Raw genomic sequence first — 24,103 nt, forward strand, 5'->3', positions numbered from 1 at the left:
TGGAGCGGTGCTGTATTACGGGGTCGGGGAGATGTTGCGGATGGCGCAGTGTGGAGGCAGCAGCTGGTTCGCTGGCACTGCCACCCTCCCACACATTGATCTGACAGCTGGGTGTGCACTGGCTGGTTCTGCATGAGTGATCAGGAACAGACCCAGCGCCCCCAGAGCTGATACTACCCCCTAATCACATCTCACCCTCCGCTCCTGCACCATAACGATAAGGACTTCCCCGTGTACCCGCTGCCCTGTGCCAGTCCTCTGCCAATCCCTGCTCTTATCCAACAAAACTAGGGCACTGCAGCAATTGTAACAAACCCTCAGCTGTAGACAGTATTGGGTCAAGTTTTTTCCACTTATTAAAGTAACGCAATTTTACGCTAAATCCAAACCAGTCACTAAAGCCGCCATTTGTAGGGAGGCGAGGGGTTCTTTAAGGTGCACTATGATATCCTCCTAGTAGATGCATGGTGTGCGCACGTTCACGCCATAAGTTAATGTATCCGAGCGTTTATCCTCCTCCGGGGACTCTTCATTCTCTTGCCAGGATGCGGCTTCTGGGAGGGAATGAATTGGTTTGTAAACTTAAGAGCTGTGGACAGATTCCATCAATACCCGGCGTGATCAATACTCCCCGTCACCGGCCGCCGCCATTTACACTTTCATTACCGCATGCGAGCGCCGTGCCAACAAGAGAAGAACAGCATGTGGAGGGGGTGCGAAATACTAGGAGGTGTTATGGGGAGATGTATATGAGTTCCCTCACCTGTGGCTCCCTGGCTGGTGCAAAACTACAACTCCCATCATGCCAAGAGCTGAAGGCATAATGGGGGTTGTAGTTTTACAGAAGCTGTCATTATGGGAGTAATTTGTTAAAATTAGTGCAAAATAATAAGTTGTCCATAGTAACCAGATTCTTACTGACTGGTTGCTATGGACAACCACAGTTTCACTTGCTGTAGTTTCGATTACTCTCCCCTAAGTTTATGACTATAGACAAGTCACATGATCTGACGCAGTGAGGGGCGGAGTCATCTCCCCCTGTATGCTGCAGTGTGGCGTCTCCATGGTAACCCGCTCTCTCGTTGCTGCTGGTGACGACGCTCGGCGCTCGATTCCCTGCCCTGGTTCGGCTCTCGCTCAGCCCGGACTGGAAGCTGAGGCAAGATGGCGGCGCCCGGGAGCGCTCTGCTCGGCCGGGGCCTGGACATCAGCCTGGCGGCTCTCCGGCGGCAGGACCCCTACATCCAGGGCATCGTGGACGTGGCGAGTCAGGTGGCGCTGTACACCTTCAGCCACAAGGCCAATGAGTGGGTGAGTGCGGGGGGAGGGCCGGAGCCGGGGACTGTCCTGACACACACAGCCGGGGGAGAGAGGCGAGCTGCGGCTCATGGTGGTGCCGGGGCCCGGGATCCATCACACAGAGCCCCGGAGCCTCCGCCCGTCATGTGCCGGACTATAGGGAGATGTGCCGGACTATAGGGGGATGTGCCGGACTATAAGGGGATATTCTATAGATATAGGGGGATGCGCTATATATATAGGGGGGATGTGCTATATATATAGGGGGGATGTGCTATAGATATAGGGGGAGGTGCTATAGATATAGGGGGATGTGCTATAGATATAGGGGGATGTGCTATAGATATAGGGGGAGGTGCTATAGATATGGGGGGATGCTATAGATATAGGGGGGGTGCTATAGATATAGGGGGATGTGCTATAGATATAGGGGGATGTGCTATAGATATAGGGGGATGTGCTATATATATATATAGGGGGGATGTGCTATAGATATAGGGGGATGTGCTATAGATATAGGGGGGGATGTGCTATAGATATAGGGGGATGTGCTATAGATATAGGGGGGGTGCTATAGATATAGGGGGGGTGCTATAGATATAGGGGGGATGTGCTATAGATATAGGGGGGATGTGCTATAGATATAGGGGGAGGTGCTATAGATATAGGGGGGGGGGTGCTATAGATATAGGGGGAGGTGCTATAGTTATAGGGGGAGGTGCTATAGATATAGGGGGAGGTGCTATAGATATAGGGGGATGTGCTATAGATATAGGGGGAGGGGTGCTATAGATATAGGGGGAGGGGTGCTATAGATATAGGGGGAGGTGCTATAGATATAGGGGGGGGTGCTATAGATATAGGGGGGATGTGCTATAGATATAGGGGGGATGTGCTATAGATATAGGGGGAGGTGCTATAGATATAGGGGGGGGTGCTATAGATATAGGGGGAGGTGCTATAGATATAGGGGGATGTGCTATAGATATAGGGGGATGTGCTATAGATATAGGGGGGATGTGCTATAGATATAGGGGGATGTGCTATAGATATAGGGGGAGGTGCTATAGATATAGGGGGAGGTGCTATAGATATGGGGGGATGCTATAGATATAGGGGGATGTGCTATAGATATAGGGGGATGTGCTATAGATATAGGGGGATGTGCTATAGATATAGGGGGATGTGCTATAGATATAGGGGGATGTGCTATAGATATAGGGGGGATGTGCTATAGATATAGGGGGGGTTCTATAGATATAGGGGGATGTGCTATAGATATAGGGGGGGTTCTATAGATATAGGGGGATGTGCTATAGATATAGGGGGATGTGCTATAGATATAGGGGGAGGTGCTATAGATATAGGGGGGATGTGCTATAGATATAGGGGGATGTGCTATAGATATAGGGGGGGTGCTATAGATATAGGGGGATGTGCTATATATATATATAGGGGGGATGTGCTATAGATATAGGGGGATGTGCTATAGATATAGGGGGATGTGCTATAGATATAGGGGGAGGGGTGCTATAGATATAGGGGGATGTGCTATAGATATAGGGGGATGTGCTATAGATATAGGGGGAGGTGCTATATAGGGGGATGTGCTATAGATATAGGGGGATGTGCTATAGATATAGGGGGATGTGCTATATATATATATAGGGGGGATGTGCTATAGATATAAGGGGATATTCTATAGATATAGGGGGATGTGCTATAGATATAGGGGGATGTGCTATAGATATAGGGGGATGTGCTATAGATATAGGGGGAGGGGTGCTATAGATATAGGGGGATGTGCTATAGATATAGGGGGATGTGCTATAGATATAGGGGGAGGTGCTATATAGGGGGATGTGCTATAGATATAGGGGGATGTGCTATATATATATATAGGGGGGATGTGCTATAGATATAAGGGGATATTCTATAGATATAGGGGGATGTGCTATAGATATAGGGGGATGTGCTATAGATATAGGGGGATGTGCTATAGATATAGGGGGATGTGCTATAGATATAGGGGGATGTGCTATAGATATAGGGGGATGTGCTATAGATATAGGGGGATGTGCTATATATATATATATAGGGGGGATGTGCTATAGATATAGGGGGATGTGCTATAGATATAGGGGGGGATGTGCTATAGATATAGGGGGATGTGCTATAGATATAGGGGGGGTGCTATAGATATAGGGGGGGTGCTATAGATATAGGGGGGGTGCTATAGATATAGGGGGGATGTGCTATAGATATAGGGGGGATGTGCTATAGATATAGGGGGAGGTGCTATAGATATAGGGGGGGGGTGCTATAGATATAGGGGGAGGTGCTATAGTTATAGGGGGAGGTGCTATAGATATAGGGGGAGGTGCTATAGATATAGGGGGATGTGCTATAGATATAGGGGGAGGGGTGCTATAGATATAGGGGGAGGTGCTATAGATATAGGGGGGGGTGCTATAGATATAGGGGGGATGTGCTATAGATATAGGGGGGATGTGCTATAGATATAGGGGGAGGTGCTATAGATATAGGGGGGATGTGCTATAGATATAGGGGGAGGTGCTATAGATATAGGGGGATGTGCTATAGATATAGGGGGATGTGCTATAGATATAGGGGGAGGTGCTATAGATATATAGGGGGGATGTGCTATAGATATATAGGGGGATGTGCTATAGATATAGGGGGATGTGCTATAGATATAGGGGGGATGTGCTATAGATATAGGGGGATGTGCTATAGATATAGGGGGAGGTGCTATAGATATAGGGGGAGGTGCTATAGATATGGGGAGATGCTATAGATATAGGGGGGGTGCTATAGATATAGGGGGATGTGCTATAGATATAGGGGGATGTGCTATAGATATAGGGGGATGTGCTATAGATATAGGGGGATGTGCTATAGATATAGGGGGATGTGCTATAGATATAGGGGGGATGTGCTATAGATATAGGGGGGGTTCTATAGATATAGGGGGATGTGCTATAGATATAGGGGGGATGTGCTATAGATATAGGGGGGGTTCTATAGATATAGGGGGATGTGCTATAGATATAGGGGGATGTGCTATAGATATAGGGAGATGTGCTATAGATATAGGGGGATGTGCTATAGATATAGGGGGAGGTGCTATAGATATAGGGGGGATGTGCTATAGATATAGGGGGATGTGCTATAGATATAGGGGGGGTGCTATAGATATAGGGGGATGTGCTATATATATATATAGGGGGGATGTGCTATAGATATAGGGGGATGTGCTATAGATATAGGGGGATGTGCTATAGATATAGGGGGAGGGGTGCTATAGATATAGGGGGATGTGCTATAGATATAGGGGGATGTGCTATAGATATAGGGGGAGGTGCTATATAGGGGGATGTGCTATAGATATAGGGGGATGTGCTATAGATATAGGGGGGATGTGCTATAGATATAGGGGGATGTGCTATATATATATATATAGGGGGGATGTGCTATATATATAGGGGGGATGTGCTATAGATATAGGGGGATGTGCTATAGATATAGGGGGATGTGCTATATATATATAGGGGGGATGTGCTATATATATAGGGGGGATGTGCTATAGATATAGGGGGATGTGCTATAGATATAGGGGATGTGCTATAGATATAGGGGGATGTGCTATAGATATAGGGGGATGTGCTATAGATATAGGGGGATGTGCTATAGATATAGGGGGGATGTGCTATAGATATAGGGGGGATGTGCTATAGATATAGGGGGAGGTGCTATAGATATAGGGGGATGTGCTATAGATATAGGGGGAGGTGCTATAGATATAGCGGGATGTGCTATAGATATAGGGGGGATGTGCTATAGATATAGGGGGGGGTGCTATATATATATATATAGGGGGATGTGCTATAGATATAGGGGGAGGTGCTATAGATATAGGGGGATGTGCTATAGATATAGGGGGGATGTGCTATAGATATAGGGGGATGTGCTATAGATATAGGGGGGATGTGCTATAGATATAGGGGGGGATGTGCTATAGATATAGGGGGGGGTGTGCTATAGATATAGGGGGGGTGTGCTATAGATATAGGGGGATGTGCTATAGATATAGGGGGGGGTGCTATAGATATAGGGGGGGGGGGTGCTATAGATATAGGGGGGTGTGCTATAGATATAGGGGGGATGTGCTATAGATATAGGGGGGGTGCTATAGATATAGGGGGATGTGCTATAGATATAGGGGGGATGTGCTATAGATATAGGGGGGGTGCTATAGATATAGGGGGATATGCTATAGATATAGGGGGGATGTGCTATAGATATAGGGGGGGTGCTATAGATATAGGGGGGTGCTATAGATATAGGGGGGATGTGCTATAGATATAGGGGGATGTGCTATAGATATAGGGGGGGGGTGCTATAGATATAGGGGGATGTGCTATAGATATAGGGGGGATGTGCTATAGATATAGGGGGATGTGCTATAGATATAGGGGGAGGTGCTATAGATATAGGGGGAGGTGCTATAGATATAGGGGGATGTGCTATAGATATAGGGGGAGGTGCTATAGATATAGGGGGATGTGCTATAGATATGGGGGGGTGCTATAGATATGGGGGGGTGCTATAGATATGGGGGGATGCTATAGATATAGGGGGGGGTGCTATAGATATAGGGGGATGTGCTATAGATATAGGGGGATGTGCTATAGATATAGGGGGATGTGCTATAGATATAGGGGGAGGTGCTATAGATATAGGGGGATGTGCTATAGATATAGGGGGATGTGCTATAGATATAGGGGGAGGGGTGCTATAGATATAGGGGGATGTGCTATAGATATAGGGGGATGTGCTATAGATATAGGGGGAGGGGTGCTATAGATATAGGGGGATGTGCTATAGATATAGGGGGGATGTGCTATAGATATAGGGGGATGTGCTATAGATATAGGGGGGGGGGGTGCTATAGATATAGGGGGGGGTGCTAAAGATATAGGGGGATGTGCTATAGATATAGGGGGAGGTGCTATAGATATAGGGGGATGTGCTATAGATATAGGGGGATGTGCTATAGATATAGCGGGGGTGCTATAGATATAGGGGGATGTGCTAAAGATATAGGGGGAGGTGCTATAGATATAGGGGGAGGTGCTATAGATATAGGGGGGATGTGCTATAGATATAGGGGGGATGTGCTATAGATATAGGGGGATGTGCTATAGATATAGGGGGATGTGCTATAGATATAGGGGGGGTGTGCTATAGATATAGGGGGATGTGCTATAGATATAGGGGACACCTGCCAGACTACAGAGAGCCGGATTTTAGGATCCTGCTGCATTAGTATGACTTCTTAGCCTAAAGAACAGATCCCTTCTGAAATACTCTGTGCTGCTGTGGTCTCTGCTTCATTTCCCATCTCTTCCTTCATAAAATCCATACGGCTCTCCTGAGAGGCTCTGTGCTGCTGTGGCTCTGCTTCCCCCACTCTCAGTTCTCCTTCTCTGTTACATACAGCCCTTTTGTATCTAATCTCAATGCCCCTCATGAGATCAGCATACTGTTCTCCTGACAATCTCTGTGCTGCTGTGGCCTCTGCTCCTGTATCATTCAGTTCCATCCTTCCTGTGAACCAGTCATTGCCCTTAATACATCACCATGCTGCCTTCCTGAAATACTCTATGCTGCTGTGGGCTCTTCCAGTTGTCTCCATCCTCCTCCTCCTTGTCACATGTCCTTGGCCTCCATAAGATCAGCCCACTACCGTCCTGAAATACTCTGTGCTGCTGTGAAACAGTTCACAGAGTAAATGAGAACAAATGTTTTGTTTGTCTAGTAAATAGATTCTGGTGAGATCCATAGGGCAAGATGAAGGGAAAACAATAACTCCCAACATTTCCTGATGATCAATTTAGTTTCTTCTCAGCTGGAGAGTCACAGGTTGGGATCACAGAGCTAAATGATAGAGCTGCACAACAGTAAGAGAGCAGCGCCCCCTGCAGGTCACTGTCATAGAGCAGCATGTGGGGATGGGAGTGATGTCACTCATCTAGATTGTATGTACCTGTCCTACAGTCACCCCCCCCCCCCAGCCTGACATCGCTGATACCAGAGAGTAATAGATTGTATATACCTGTCCTACAGTCACCCCCCCCCCCAGCCTGACATCGCTGATACCAGAGAGTAATAGATTGTATATACCTGTCCTACAGTCACCCCCCCCCCAGCCTGACATCGCTGATACCAGAGAGTAATAGATTGTATATACCTGTCCTACAGTCACCCCCCCCCCCCCCCAGCCTGACATGGCTGATACCAGAGAGTAATAGATTGTATATACCTGTCCTACAGTCACCTCCCCCCCCCCAGCCTGACATGGCTGATACCAGAGAGTAATAGATTATATATACCTGTCCTACAGTCACCTCCCCCCCCCCAGCCTGACATGGCTGATACCAGAGAGTAATAGATTATATATAACTGTCCTACAGTCACCTCCCCCCCCCCAGCCTGACATGGCTGATACCAGAGAGTAATAGATTATATATACCTGTCCTACAGTCACCTCCCCCCCCCAGCCTGACATGGCTGATACCAGAGAGTAATAGATTATATATACCTGTCCTACAGTCACCCCCCCCCCAGCCTGACATGGCTGATACCAGAGAGTAATAGATTGTATATACCTGTCCTACAGTCACCTCCCCCCCCCAGCCTGACATGGCTGATACCAGAGAGTAATAGATTATATATACCTGTCCTACAGTCACCTCCCCCCCCCCCAGCCTGACATGGCTGATACCAGAGAGTAATAGATTGTATATACCTGTCCTACACCTCCCCCCCCCCCCCAGCCTGACATGACTGATACCAGAGAGTAATAGATTGTATATACCTGTCCTACACCTCCCCCCCCCCCCCCAGCCTGACATGGCTGATACCAGAGAGTAATAGATTATATATACCTGTCCTACACCCCCCCCCCCAGCCTGACATGGCTGATACCAGAGAGTAATAGATTATATATACCTTTCCTACAGTCACCTCCCCCCCCAGCCTGACATGGCTGATACCAGAGAGTAATAGATTATATATACCTGTCCTACTCCCCCCCCCCCCAGCCTGACATGGCTGATACCAGAGAGTAATAGATTATATATACCTGTCCTACAGTCATCTCCCCCCCCCCAGCCTGACATGACTGATACCAGAGAGTAATAGATTGTATATACCTGACATGACTGATACCAGAGAGTAATAGATTGTATATACCTGTCCTACAGTCACCTCCCCCCCCCCCCGGCCTGCCATGGCTGATACCAGAGAGTAATAGATTGTATATACCTGTCCTACAGTCACCTCCCCCCCCCCCCAGCCTGACATGGCTGATACCAGAGAGTAATAGATTGTATATACCTGTCCTACAGTCACCTCCCCCCCCCCCAGCCTGACATGACTGATACCAGAGAGTAATAGACTGTATATACCTGTCCTACACCTCCCCCCCCCCCCCAGCCTGACATGGCTGATACCAGAGAGTAATAGATTGTATATACCTGTCCTACAGTCACCTCCCCCCCCCCCCAGCCTGACATGGCTGATACCAGAGAGTAATAGATTGTATATACCTGTCCTACAGTCACCTCCCCCCCCCCAGCCTGACATGGCTGATACCAGAGAGTAATAGATTGTATATACCTGTCCTACAGTCACCTTCCCCCCCCCCAGCCTGACATGGCTGATACCAGAGAGTAATAGATTGTATATACCTGTCCTACAGTCACCTCCCCCCCCTCCAGCCTGACATGGCTGATACCAGAGAGTAATAGATTGTATATACCTGTCCTACAGTCACCCCCCCCCAGCCTGACATGGCTGATACCAAAGAGTAATAGATTGTATATACCTGTCCTACAGTCACCTCCTCCCCCCAGCCTGACATGGCTGATACCAAAGAGTAATAGATTGTATATACCTGTCCTACAGTCACCCCCCCCCCAGCCTGACATGGCTGATACCAGAGAGTAATAGATTGTATATACCTGTCCTACAGTCACCTCCCCCCCCCAGCCTGACATGGCTGATACCAAAGAGTAATAGATTGTATATACCTGTCCTACAGTCACCTCCCCCCCCCCCAGCCTGACATGGCTGATACCAGAGAGTAATAGATTGTATATACCTGTCCTACAGTCACCTCCCCCCCCCCCCCAGCCTGACATGACTGATACCAGAGAGTAATAGATTGTATATACCTGACATGGCTGATACCAGACAGTAATAGATTGTATATACCTGTCCTACAGTCACCCCCCCCCCCAGCCTGACATGGCTGATACCAGAGAGTAATAGATTGTATATACCTGTCCTACAGTCACCTCCCCCCCCCCCCCAGCCTGACATGGCTGATGCCAGAGAGTAATAGATTGTATATACCTGTCCTACACTCACCCCCCCCCCAGCCTGACGTGGCTGATATCAGAGAGTAATAGATTGTATATACCTGTCCTACACCCCCCCCCCCCAGCCTGACATGGCTGATACCAGAGAGTAATAGATTGTCTCTCTCTTGTCTTGCAGGAGAAGACTGATGTGGAGGGGACGCTCTTTGTATACACCCGGTGAGTATACAGGGAGGTTCTGCAGCTCTGTTAGTGGTCGGGATGTGTTTGTGCCTCTCACAGCTGAGGGTTTGTTACAGATGCGTTCGGTCTGTATAGATCTGTACTGATACAGTGTAACAGAGTCTCAGCACAGCAGGGGGTGATGGGCTCCCAGCACCTCTATGTATGGTGCTGTGTGTTTTCCTTATCTTCCTCCTGTCAGTGTGAGACCCCCCTCCCATCCGCTCGGCTCCCATAGATGACAGCAGGAAGGTGGCAGCTGAGTGACAGGCGTGAGAGCAGTTATAGAGCGTCACCACTTCATGCTATATACGTCTATGACCTCCAGCTGTCACATAACTACAACTCTTACTATTCCCTGACACCTGAAGGCTGCTGGGAATTGTAGTTTTGCAACAGCTGGATAGTTGTATGTTGGTGGCCATTGTTTAAAGGGATAGTTCACCATCATTGTTTTTTCTTTCAAATCAGCTGGTGCCAGAAAGTTATATAGATTTGTAATTTACTTTTATTAAAAATCTCCAGTCTTCCAGTACTTATTAGCTGCTGTATGTCCTGCAGGGAGTGGTGTATTTTCTCCAGTCTAACACAGTGCTCTCTGCTGCCACCTCTGTCCGTGTCAGGAACTGTCCAGAGCAGCAGCAAATCCCCATAGAAAACCTCTCCTGCTCTGGCAGTTCCTGACATGGACAGAGGTGGCAGCAGAGAGCACTGTGTCAGACTGGAGAAAATACACCACTTCCTGCAGGACATACAGCAGCTGATAAGTACTTGAAGACTCAGGATTTTTTAATAGAAGTAAATTACAAATCTCAGGCACTTTCTGGCACCAGTTGATTTGAGAGACCTTTTTTTGTTGCAGGGATGGGGAACCTTCGGCCCTCCGGCTGTTGCAGAACTACAATTCCCATCATGCCTGGAAAGCCAAAGGTATACATCAAAGGCTTCTAGGCATGCTGGGAGTTGTAGTTTTACACTGGACTGATCTCTTTGGGTCTCTCCAGCTCTATCACACTGACAGGTTTGTCTCTTTTCGCTCCCCTCCCCCATAGATCGGCTTCCCCCAAACACGGCTTCACCATCATGAACCGGCTGAGCATGGAGAACCGCACCGAGCCCATCACCAAGGACCTGGAGTTCCAGCTACAAGATCCCTTCCTGCTGTATAGAAACGCCCGATGTGAGTACGAGCGACACCGGGGATCCACTGCTAATACTGTCTGACGACTGCAGGGGGCGCTCAGGGTGTCAGCACACAGGCACCAGGTACACATGCTGCATCACAGCTCACTAGATGATGGCTGTATAATGATTGTTACTATACATCATCCCCACAATGCATTGCACCTCTCATTACATTTCTATATGATCCCCACACTACTCACAATGCATTGCACCCCTCATTATGTTACTATATGTGACCCCCACGCTACCCACAATGCATTGCACCTCTCATTACATTTCTATATGATCCCCACGCTACCCACAATGCATTGCACCCCTCATTATGTTACTATATGTGACCCCCATGCTACCCACAATGCATTGCACCTCTCATTACATTTCTATATGATCCCACACTACCCACAATGCATTGCACCCCTCATTATGTTACTATATGTGACCCCCACGCTACCCACAATGCATTGCACCTCTCATTACATTTCTATATGATCCCCACGCTACCCACAATGCATTGCACTCCTCATTGTTACTATACATCCCCCACACTACCCATAATGCATTTCACCCCTCATTGTCACTATATGTGACCCCCACATTTCCCACAATGCATTGCACCCCTCATTATGTTACTATACATGACCCCCACACTTCCCACAATGCATTGCACCCCTCATTATGTTACTATACATGACCCCCACACTTCCCACAATGCATTGCACCCCTCATTATGTTACTATACATGACCCCCACACTTCCCACAATGCATTGCACCCCTCATTATGTTACTATACATGACCCCCACACTTCCCACAATGCATTGCACCCCTCATTATGTTACTATACATGACCCCCACACTTCCCACAATGCATTGCACCCCTCATTATGTTACTATACATGACCCCCACACTACCCACAATGCATTGCACCCCTCATTATGTTACTATACATGACCCCCACACTTCCCACAATGCATTGCACCCCTCATTATGTTACTATACATGACCCCCACACTTCCCACAATGCATTGCACCCCTCATTATGTCACTATACATGACCCCCACAATGCATTGCACCCCTCATTATGTCACTATACATGACCCCCAAACTATTCACAATGCATTGCACCCCTCATTATGTTACTATACATGACCCCCACACTATTCACAATGCATTGCACCCCTCATTATGTTACTATACATGACCCCCACAATGCATTGCACCCCTCATTATGTCACTATACATGACCCCCAAACTATTCACAATGCATTGCACCCCTCATTATGTTACTATACATGACCCCCACAATGCATTGCACCCCTCATTATGTTACTATAAATGACCCCCACAATGCATTGCACCCCTCATTATGTTACTATACATGACCCCCACAATGCATTGCACCCCTCATTATGTTACTATACATGACCCCCACACTATTCACAATGCATTGCACCCCTCATTATGTTACTATACATGACCCCCACAATGCATTGCACCCCTCATTATGTTACTATAAATGACCCCCACAATGCATTGCACCCTTCATTATGTTACTATACATGACCCCCACACTATTCACAATGCAACGCAGCAGGAGATTTCTAATGTCAGCCTTACAATTCTTCCTTAAAGTGGTTGCAGCAGGGACAGTGCGGGGGCAGGGATCTCTGTAGTAAATTCCTGGATCTGCACTTGAGTGGTCCGCTGATCCCTCCATCACTCCGGAGAATAAGAGTCGCTTCCTGCGCCCGGAGTAGCCGTAAACGACAATGTGACAATGATCCCTTAGAGAAGCTGAGATGATCCTGGGTGTGCGGCATAGCAGGATAGAGACCTGACGATCTGCGGAGGCCACTTAGAGGGTCTATTTAAGCGCTGCACCATGTATCCGATTAAAGGGGTTATGCAAGCTTAGGGAAACATGGCCGCCTTCCCCTTTCCTCAGGTCTATTGAAGGGAATGGGGTTGTAATACCGCACACGGCCTGAGGACAGGGGTGGCGCTGCTTTTGTGTGACAGTGTCTGTGTGTTTTTAATCCTGGATAATACCTTTAAGCAAATCTAAGATTCTACTTCCAGCTCGGAGCACCCGGGGAGCCTGACTGACTCCCACTGACAGCAGCAGAGCCGCCCCGATCCTAGAGCGAGCAGCTGCCGCTGTAATTACGGGAGTATAAATATATAGGGAAGGCACCTGCCCCCGGGCCCCGCATTATCACACAGCCTGTCAGATGTGCGCCACATCCCTCTATCAGAGACCTACATTGCTGTAAACACCACATCTCCCAGGATGCAACGCTGCAGAGCATGCTCCGTGCACACAATGAGAGGCGAGACTCTGGACATTGATGGGACCCGCTGTCAGTATTCAGTGTCAGTGTGAACTGTAGTCCAAGCATTCTCTTCACGAGCCTGTGGCATGCTGGGAGTTGTAGTTCTGCATCAGATAGGGGGAACACTACTCCATAATCTCAGATATCATTTTGGTTATTAAAATTATCAATTGCACAAAAATCACAAGAAAAAAAATCGTAATTTACAAATAAAGAACAAAATAACAAATGGTTGGAATGGCGGCTTAAAGCGCGGCTCTTATTCTCTGCTATTTGCATGTAATTGCTGCCTTCATGACAGCGCAGCCTACGGCGAGATCCGGATCGCCAGAGAGAGACAGCGCGCAATTGTAATGAGATAAAGGGCCGCGCCGTGCCGGGAGCTCGCACCATTGTTCACCCTCGTGCCGAGTTTTTCCGCTATGACAGCCGCCCGGCAATTCTCCCGGAGATTTACTTCTTATTATTAGCGGCATGTAATTGCTGCGTGCCGGGGGAGGGGTCTCCTGTCAGGAGCACAAAACAACCGCGGGACGGGAGGAGACCGCTCCACCGCTACACAAACCCTGATGGATTGTTGGCTCAGGGTTATATGTCCCCAAATATCAGGTCTCCAGTCGCCCTCTACTGGCATCTCCTCAACTTCCACTGACCGGTTGTATTAATTATATCTTACTGGAAAGACGTATCCTGTATTATACTCCAGAGCTGTACTCACTATTCTGCTGGTGGGGTCACTGTGTACATACATTATATTACTGATCCTGAGTTACATCCTGTATTATACTCCAGAGCTGCACTCACTATTCTGCTGGTGGGGTCACTGTGTACATACATTACATTACTGATCCTGAGTTACATCCTGTATTATACTCCAGAGCTGCACTCACTATTCTGCTGGTGGGGTCACTGAGTACATACATTACATTACTTATCCTGAGTTACATCCTGTATTATACTCCAGAGCTGCACTCACTATTCTGCTGGTGGGGTCACTGTCTACATACATTACATTACTGATCCTGAGTTACATCCTGTATTATACCCCAGAGCTGCACTCACTATTCTGCTGGTGGGGTCACTGTGTACATACATTACATTACTGATCCTGTATTATACCCCAGAGCTGCACTCACTATTCTGCTGGTAGTTATAGGGAGACATATGATGTGTGACCTTCCCCCTGACCTTGCCCTCGGCTCCTGGCACTATGTGATGTATTAGTTGTTGTCTCTATCTTATCTTATGGAAAGTATGTGCCCCCCCTCAGGAATAAACAATACATGACATGTGACGGCATCTACCGTGCCGTGATTATTTTGGGATGTAAGTTACTCATATGCAGAAAACTTTTTACAGCAGCATCGTTACACACGACTGACTGAGATATATATATATATATATATATATATATTAGTATGTGACTATACGATGCATACGTGACTGTGTATAAATATATACATATACAGACAAACATTAACATATATAAACAGTCGTGTGTATATATATATATATATATATATATATATATATATATATATATATTACATATACACAGATAGTGACATCCATATATAGCCCATATCCTACCTCCGGGGGGCACATGCGTATACTCCAGCTCGGTCTCTGTCACCACGTTCCCCTTCCAGAAGAGGCTGGGTCGGGGGGCCGCGTCCTTGGGCATGGGCCGGTAGGAGGCCGTAGCCTGGCGGATGAAGGTGTGGAACATGTCGCTGTGGTTGTACAGGTGGAGCAGGAGTCAGTGTAGTGTGCTTGCACTCACCATACTGCAGAAATGTCCAGACCCCAGACACTCCAAGTCCCTAATCCCCCCCCACACTTGTGGCTTCCTCCCCTCCTCCGCTCCCGGACGCTGCACACACATTGGTTTTCGTCCGGCTGTCATTGAGCCTCTTGACATAGTCATGAGGTGCTCTGTGTCCCGTCACCAACACCAGCACTACTGATAATGTGTCTGATGGTGGAGAGGGGGCGACTGATAGCCGGGACCGGGGGGAGAGAGGAGCGAGACCCAGCACAGAACAAGACCGAGCGACTGATAGCCGGGATCGGGGGGAGAGAGGAGCGAGACCCAGCACAGAACAAGACCGAGCGACTGATAGCCGGGATCGGGGGGAGAGAGGAGCGAGACCCAGCACAGAACAAGTAGGAGTGACTGATAGCCGGGACCGAGGAGCGAGACCCAGCACAGAACAAGACCGAGCAACTGATAGCCGGGACCGGGGGGAAAGAGGAGCAAGACCCAGCACAGAACAAGTAGGAGTGACTGATAGCCGGGACCGAGGAGCGAGACCCAGCACAGAACAAGACTGAGCAACTGATAGCCGGGACCGGGGGGAAAGAGGAGCAAGACCCAGCACAGAACAAGTAGGAGTGACTGATAGCCGGGACTGGGGGGAGCAGGATCCAGCACAGAACAAGACCGAGCGACTGATAGCCGGGATCGGGGGGAGAGAGGAGCGAGACCCAGCACAGAACAAGTAGGAGCGACTGATAGCCGGGACCGGGGAGAGCGAGACACAGCACAGAACAAGAAGGAGCGACTGATAGCCGGGACTGGGGGGAGCAGGATCCAGCACAGAACAAGACCGAGCGACTGATAGCCGGGATCGGGGGGAGAGAGGAGCGAGACCCAGCACAGAACAAGTAGGAGCGACTGATAGCTGGGACAGGGGGGAGCGAGACCCAGCACAGAACAAGACTGAGCGACTGATAGCCGGGACCGGGGGGAGCGAGACCCAGCACAGAACAAGAAGGAGCGACTAATAGCCGGGACCGGGGGGAGCAGGATCCAGCACAGAACAAGACCGAGCGACTGATAGCCAGGATCGGGGGGAGAGAGGAGCAAGACCCAGCACAGAACAAGTAGGAGCGACTGATAGCTGGGACAGGGGGGAGCGAGACCCAGCACAGAACAAGACTGAGCGACTGATAGCCGGGACCGGGGGGAGCGAGACCCAGCACAGAACAAGACCGAGCGACTGATAGCCGGGACCGGGGGGAGCGAGACCCAGCACAGAACAAGAAGGAGCGACTGATAGCTGGGACCGGGGGGAGAGAGGAGCGAGACCCAGCACAGAACAAGGAGGAGTGACTGATAGCCGGGACCGAGGAGCGAGACCCAGCACAGAACAAGACTGAGCAACTGATAGCCGGGACCGGGGAGAGCGAGATCCAGCACAGAACAAGGAGTGACTGATAGCCGGTACCGGGGGGGAGCAAGACCCAGCACAGAACAAGAAGGAGCGACTGATAGCCAGGACCTAGGGGAGCGAGGAGCAAGACCCAGCACAGAACAAGATCGAGCGACTGATAGCCAGGACCGGGGGAGCGAGACCCAGCACAGAACAAGAAGGAGGGACTGATAGCCGGGACCCAGGAGCGAGAACCAGCACAGAACAAGACCGAGCGACTGATAGCCAGGACTGGCGGGAGCGAGACCCAGCACAGAACAAGACCGAGTGACTGATAGCCAGGACTGGCGGGAGCGAGACCCAGCACAGAACAAGACCGAGTGACTGATAGCTGGGACCGGGGGAGAGAGGAGCGAGACCCAGCACAGGACAAGGAGGAGTCACTGATAGCCGGGACCGAGGAGCGAGACCCAGCACAGAACAAGAAGGAGCGACTGATAGCCAGGACCGGGGGGAGCGAGTCCCAGCACAGAACAATAAAGGAGCGACTGATAGCCGATACCGGGGGGAGCGAGATCCAGCACAGAACAAGGAGTGACTGATAGCTGATACCGGGGGGAGCGAGATCCAGCACAGAACAAGGAGTGACTGATAGCCGGGACCGAGGGGAGCGAGGCGCAAGACCCAGCACAGAACAAAAAGGAGCGACTGATAGCCGGGACCGGGGGAGAGCAAGGAGCGAGACCCAGTACAGAACAAGACTGAGCGACTGATAGCCAGGACCGGGGGGAGTGAGACCCAGTACAGAACGAGGAGTGACTGATAGCCGGTACCAGGGGGAGCGAGACCCAGCACAGAACAAGAAGGAGCGACTGATAGCTGGGACCAGGGGGGAGCGAGACCCAGCACAGAAGAGGAGTGACTGATAGCCGGTACCGGGGATAGCAAGGAGCGAAACCCAGTACAGAACAAGACTGAGCGACTGATAGCTGGGACTGGGGGGAGCGAGGAGTGCGACCCAGTACAGAACAAGACCGAGCGACTGATAGCCGGGACCAGGGGGAGCAAGACCCAGTACAGAACAAGACCAAGCGACTGATAGCCGGGACCAGGGGGAGCAAGACCCAGTACAGAACAAGACCGAGCGACTGATAGCCGGGACCAGGGGGAGCAAGACCCAGTACAGAACAAGACCGAGCGACTCATAGCCGGGACCTGGGGGAGCGAGGAGTGCAACCCAGCACAGAACAAGAAGGAGCGACTGATAGCCGGGACCGGGGGGAGCGAGACCCAGCACAGAACAAGGAGTGACTGATAGCCGGGACCGGGGGGAACAAGACCCAGCACAGAACAAGAAGGAGCGACTGATAGCCGGGACCTAGGGGAGCGAGGAGCGAGACCCAGCACAGAACAAGACCAAGCGACTGATAGCTGGGGCTGGGGGGAGCGAGACCCAGCACAGAACAAGAAGGAGCGACTGATAGCCGGGACCCAGGAGCGAGGTCCAGCACAGAACAAGACAGAGCGACTGATAGCCGGGACTGGCGGGAGCGAGACCCAGCACAGAACAAGACTGAGCGACTGATAGCTGGGACTGGGGGAGAGAGGAGCGAGACCCAGCACAGAACAAGGAGGAGTCACTGATAGCCGGGACCGGGGGGAGCGAGGTCCAGCACAGAACAAGAAGGAGCGACTGATAGCCGGAATAGCTGTGGTGTTACATAGGACTGCAGGTGACATCTACCTTGTCTAGCCTAGTCGGCTCTGCTACATCATGTATGTAATAGAAGCACAGCAGGAGCGGTCACTACTCTGGCATAGTCCTCACATGTGTAGATGGAGCCAGTGCCCAGGCTTAGTTTGGCAGAGATGGCGCAGGGATTGGCACCAGGTCTGATAACATGTGACACCGATGCCAGAACATTGCCTGATGGATGACCAGGATACAGGAGACGCCGTTCTGGGATTTGTGGTTCACCGTGAGCTCCCAGGCTGGATAGAACATTGTAACTGTAACATAAGGCATGCTGGGACTTGTAGTTGATCCCCGTTCTCTTTCCTTTTCTTGCAGATCTCATCTATGGAATCTGGTTCTACAACAAAGAAGAATGCCAAAGACTTGCCGAACTCATGACCAAGTAAGAAGCCGCACCAGGGATCCATTATTAGTGGCTGGATCAGCGCTATGAGGCCACCTGCTGGAGGCATTGAGTATTACAATCCATCTGCTGGAGACATTGAGTATTACAATCCACCTGCTGCAGGCATTGAGTATTACAATCCACCTGCTGGAGGCATTGAGTATTACAATCCACCTGCTGGAGGCATTGAGTATTACAATCCACCTGCTGGAGGCATTGAGTATTACAATCCACCTGCTGGAGGCATTGAGTATTACAATCCACCTGCTGGAGGCATTGAGTATTACAATCCACCTGCTGGAGGCATTGAGTATTACAATCCACCTGCTGGAGGCATTGAGTATTACAAGGGGGGATTATAGGGCTCATCTGTATGTAAACCCTGTATGAGGTTATAGAGAGTCCTAGCGGGCAGGCAGGGGTCGCATCCATCCCTCTTATATACTGACCTCCCCCGTTCTCCAGCTTAACCCGGCAGGAGCAGCTGAAGGCCCAGCAGCAGTCGGTCACTGTCGGGGTGTCTCCGATGAACCCTCACACGGATGGGAAGGAAGTCGACATCCTCCAGATGCTGAACAAGGCCAAGGATGAGTACTCCAAGGTGAGAGATGCTTCTGCCCATAGAAGTGAATGGAGGGGGGGGGAGCATATTCGGCCAGCTCTCTTCTCCATTCATTCCTATAGGAGTCTCGTCATCAGATGTTTTTTTTTTAATTCTTTATTTAAATTGATGTCAGACCTAAACATCGGAAACAACTCTGCATCCAAATAGTGATAAAGGACATATAAACCAAAGAGTTTTCATAGTAAGAGATAAGAGTCCAAATCACTCCTTGGAGTTACCATTGTGTTCCATGGTAAAATCCACTGCTTGGGGGAGAGGCTCCCCCCCCTTCCCCCGCCCAACATACAACAATTTTTTTTAAATGTTTTGCAAAGAGCAAAGTAAGAGGAAGAGCCCTAGGATCGAGGTCCAGGGCCCGAGCAAGGAACAGACGTAGGAGTTTGTGTCGTCATCAGATGTTTCATGCCCCTTTAAGGCCAGTCTTGAAGGAGTTTTCTAAGGTTCTATATCTTTTCTTTATAGTCTGACTATGTATCCCAGACATAACTAACCGATTCCGCATGGCTCGGTCAGAGTCCCTTCCTCTGCGCTGACTCTGCTCATCTCTGCTCCTTCTTACAGTATAAACCGTGTTCGGAGCCCAAGATGATGACCAGCTCGTCGGCCATCCACACCAACCCCAACCTCATCAAACCCATAGCGGTAAAGCCCAGCGATGCCGCCCCCCAGGTGACCACCAAGGTGTTGTATCCTGTATACAGTGCATCCTCTAGTCCAGTGATGGCTAACCTTGACACTCCAGCTGTTGCAAAACTACAATTCCCATGATACCTGGGCAGCCAAAGCCATATGTTTGGTTGTCCAGGCATGATGGGAACTGTAGTCTTGAAACAGCTGGAGTGTGAAGATTAGCCATCACTGCTCTAGTCACAGCCAGAGCTGCATTCACAATTCTGTTAACACTCAGGATACCACCGTGTTGCGGTGCATTGTGGGAGTTGTAGTGTTTCCTTTGCTAATCCTGTCTTTCTGCAGTTGGCGGACCCGGAGCCCCAGCATCTCTCCCTCACTGCTCTCTTTGGAAAAGCAGAGAAGAATCTGGCGGACTCCCCCGTGGTGCGTCAGACAGTGGTCCGTTCCCTATCCTATGAGGAGCCGACGCGTTTCACCGACCCCTCTGATAAGCCGCTGTGTCCGGCCATCCAGAAGCTGATGGTGCGAGGGGCCGACCTGCATCCACTCGCCGAGGTCCCAGAACGCCAGCACTGCCACAATGGCTGCCACCTGCCCTCCGGAGACGTCTTCAGCAGTCTCTTTCTATCGCTAGAAGACTCAGGCCCCTCACCAGGGCAGGACCACGTCTGTGGGGGCGACTTCCTTCTCCATAAACTGCAAGGTCAGCACTCCACGGATCGGGCACAGTGTTCATCGGGCGCCCCCCTCACTTACTACGACGTTTCTCAGCCAAACCAAAGGACTCCTGCAGCCGCAGCGGCGGCCCCCCTCCCCCCGTCCACGGGGGCCATCTCTCCTCAGGAATTCCTGAAAAAACTGACTCTGGTGCATCAGGAGCAACAGCTGCAGATGCACCCAAAGCCCACGCTGGCCGCCAAATTCCCGGTCATAACTCAGGGCGCCTCGAAGCTGCCCCTGGCGGAGAAGACCAATCCGCTGCTTCAGGTAAGGACGTCTCTTAACCCCTTTATGGCCGGGACACTTTTACATCTATACATCATGTATATTTGTGCGCCCCCTGCAGGTGATATCGCCCCAGAAAATCCCAGCCACGGTGTCCCCATCGCTGCTGCTGTCTCCTGCAGTCTTCTCCCAGTCCTGTGTGACTGACACCAGTTCTCTCCCCGCTAAAGAATCGTCTCTCCTCCCGCTCCCCCTGCAGGAGCCCCCCAGTAACCAGAGCAGCGTCCTCACCAAGAGCCAGCTCCAGAGTGCTATGCTCTACCTCATCCAGGTAAGACGTTATGTCACCCCTGCTAAACTACAACTCCCATCATGCTCTGACTCCGACCAAAATCTTTTTCTTTCAAATTAACTGGTATCAGAAAGTTATAGATTTGTAATTTAGTTCCATATAAAAAAAAAATCTCCAGTCTTCCAGGACTTATCAGCTGCTGTATGTCCTACAGGAAGTAGTGTATACTCTCCAGTCTGACAGCGCTCTCTGCTGCCACCTCTGTCCAGAGCAGGAGAGGTTTTCTATGGGGATTTGCTGCTGCTCTGGACAGTTCCTGACATGGACAGAGGTGGCAGCAGAGAGCACTGTGTCTGACTGAAGAGAATACACCACTTCCTGCAAGACATACAGCAGCTGATAAGTACTGCAAGACTGGAGATTTCTTTTATATGGAACTAAATTACGAATCTATAACTTTCTGATATCAGTTAATTTGAAAGAAAAAGAGTTCCCCTTTAAAGCCTGCTGGGACTTGTAGTTCTGCCTCAGGTTGTGAAACACTGAGCGTTTTTTCTGACTTGGCTGCCACTAGGGGGCGATGTGTATATGGATATCCTTCCTCACTGCATCTTATCCCTTCACAGAATGACGAGAACTTTCTGAACTCGATCTATGAGGCGTACGTCTCCGTCCTGAACAGAGGGGGCGCCACCAGGAAGTTCTGAGACCCCGGTGATGGCCGACGCCCATCTGCACTATGACGCTTTTAACATCTCATCTTTCTGCCTTTTTTACCGACGCGGCGTCTCCGAGATCTTTTTAATTCATTGTCGCCGGTACTTTCGGCATCTGACAGGGTTTCTTTTTAACGATTCACTGCTGACTTTTTAGCTGTAGATAATATTTTTCTTTCTTTTTACGATTCTAGAGAGCTGTATATTTTTCTTGGAAATCCAGAAGTGTATTTTTAGTTTTTGTTTCTTTTTACGGAGTTTGGAGCAATAATCTGCAGATTACAAAGAAATCTATTTTGACAATGGCCACTAGATGGCGCCAGGGGAATAGGATAGCTATAATAGAAGCTGCAGGGGTTTTAATACTGAGATTGAGATATATATATTTATAAGCTTTAAAGGGGCATTCTGAAACTTTAATATTGATCCATAGGAGATTGGAGGAAGGGTCTGACTCCCAGTTATCCTATGCCTCAGCTTCTTCAAGGGGCTGTGGTTACCAGTTTGGCATTGCATTTGCTTGAATGGGACTGAGCTGCAGTACTTGAGACAGCCACTATGAAATGTGTGGCGCTGTGCTTGGTGATTAATGAATAGGCCACAGCCCCATCAGTCAGCGGACCCCTGGGGGTGTCAGACCCCGTCCTAAGCTCAGGCCATCAGTATTAAAGTCAGATAGATCCCTTTTTAAAGGGGCCTGCAGGTTATCGCCTAATGTCATGTGTAAGCTAATGTAGGACCCATGAATTCCACCCATTGCTCCCTGTTATCAGCCATGTCTGGCAGGGGAGTGACTGTAGGACAGTGGGGGTTCGGACATCTATATTTTTGCCTATGAATATGGTAAAAGCTGCTGTGCAGAAAATATGTATGAAATTTCATTTTCCAAAATGCTATTTTTAATAAACTTTCCCTATTCTTCTGGCCTTGTGGATTTGGATTTCTTTCAGGTTTGTTACGTAGCTCTGATAGGAAAGAATTCTGTTCATACTGATCCTCCTGATTCACACACTGATCTATCTGTCCTCCTCAGATATACTGGACCGGATACAGTCAGCCAAATTACATTCTGGAAACAATAGATCAGCAGCCGAGGTTCAGATTTGTCAGAACTAGAACGTTCACTTTTTAAATCCCGCTGTCTTCCCACTCCGTGGGGAGGGTGGATACAGCCCGAGTCCCTTCTGGAAAACATGCATACAGCCCGAGTCTGGAAAACATGGATACAGCCATTGGTCATAGACTGTATCCACGTTTTCCAGGCGTACGAACTGAATCACGGCCGTTTCTTTCTTCTCTAATTGGCAGTGCCCCACCAGATCGGCAGCGCCCCACCAGATCGGCAGCGCCCCACCAGATCGGCAGCGCCCCAATAGATCAGCAGTGCTTCAAAAAAAAAAAAAAAAAAGCTTTGTTTTTGTTCCTTATTTTTCATTCTATTCTGTAACACTACAATGCACAGCGGCTTATTGCAGGATATACAAATCTATAAGGTGACAGGTTTCGGTGGCCAGTGATTGCCACGTTGTGGACGTTTTGGCCTCTTTGACCTTTAGCAACAGGTATTAGTACAGGAACAATGATCAAAAGGGAGAGGAAAGACCAAATCTGCAGTGCTACTGAGATATTGTCGTCCTCCTCCTGGACATCTCATTGTCCTCCTCTTGGACATCTCATTGTCCTCCTCCTGGACATCTCATTGTCCTCCCCCTGGGCTGCCTTGCCTTCCTCCTCCTGGACATCTCATTGTCCTCCCCCTGGGCCGCCTTGCCTTCCTCCTCCTGGTCCATCTCATTGTCCCCCTCCTGGGCCGCCTTGCCTTCCTTCTCCTGGTCCATCTCATTGTCCTCCTCCTGGACATCTCATTGTCCTCCCCCTGGACATCTCATTGTCCTCCCCCTGGGCCGCCTTGCCTTCCTCCTCCTGGACATCTCATTGTCCTCCCCCTGGGCCGCCTTGCCTTCCTCCTCCTGGACATCTCATTGTCCTCCCCCTGGGCCGCCTTGCCTTCCTCCTCCTGGACATCTCATTGTCCTCCCCCTGGGCCGCCTTGCCTTCCTTCTCCTGGTCCATCTCATTGTCCTCCTCCTGGACATCTCATTGTCCTCCCCCTGGACATCTCATTGTCCTCCCCCTGGGCCGCCTTGC

The 24,103-nt window shown here is 49.8% G+C and overlaps 1 protein-coding gene across 3 annotated transcripts; it reads left to right on the forward strand.

Moving 5' to 3' along the window:
• Positions 1-1,056: 1,056 nt before the first annotated feature.
• DCP1B (decapping mRNA 1B) lies at positions 1,057-22,876 on the forward strand. 3 transcript variants are annotated; one of them, XM_069964976.1, is made up of 9 exons: positions 1,057-1,311; positions 9,886-9,926; positions 10,982-11,109; positions 18,675-18,741; positions 19,210-19,345; positions 19,931-20,050; positions 20,345-20,989; positions 21,069-21,278; positions 21,866-22,876. In XM_069964976.1, exons 1-9 carry the CDS (start codon positions 1,165-1,167, stop codon positions 21,944-21,946), a joined length of 1,575 nt encoding a protein of 524 aa, XP_069821077.1. In that variant the 5' UTR covers positions 1,057-1,164; the 3' UTR covers positions 21,947-22,876. The 3 variants fall into 3 exon arrangements, with proteins under 3 accessions (XP_069821077.1, XP_069821078.1, XP_069821079.1); XM_069964977.1 differs by having other exon boundaries at positions 1,058-1,311; positions 19,931-20,038; XM_069964978.1 differs by lacking the exon at positions 9,886-9,926 and having other exon boundaries at positions 1,235-1,311.
• Positions 22,877-24,103: the final 1,227 nt, after the last annotated feature.

This window comes from Dendropsophus ebraccatus, chromosome 1 (assembly GCF_027789765.1).
Source record: "Dendropsophus ebraccatus isolate aDenEbr1 chromosome 1, aDenEbr1.pat, whole genome shotgun sequence".
NCBI classification, from domain to species: Eukaryota; Metazoa; Chordata; class Amphibia; order Anura; family Hylidae; genus Dendropsophus; species Dendropsophus ebraccatus.

What these genes read in the sequence shown, in the direction of transcription:
- DCP1B (XM_069964976.1), top strand. Translation starts at nt 1,165, where the DNA reads ATGGCGGCGCCCGGGAGCGCTCTGCTCGGCCGGGGCCTGGACATCAGC. An exon ending in AGACCAATCCGCTGCTTCAG is followed by an intron (nt 20,990 to 21,068) that starts GTAAGGACGTCT and finishes CGCCCCCTGCAG; the next exon opens with GTGATATCGCCCCAGAAAAT. An exon ending in CTATGCTCTACCTCATCCAG is followed by an intron (nt 21,279 to 21,865) that starts GTAAGACGTTAT and finishes ATCCCTTCACAG; the next exon opens with AATGACGAGAACTTTCTGAA.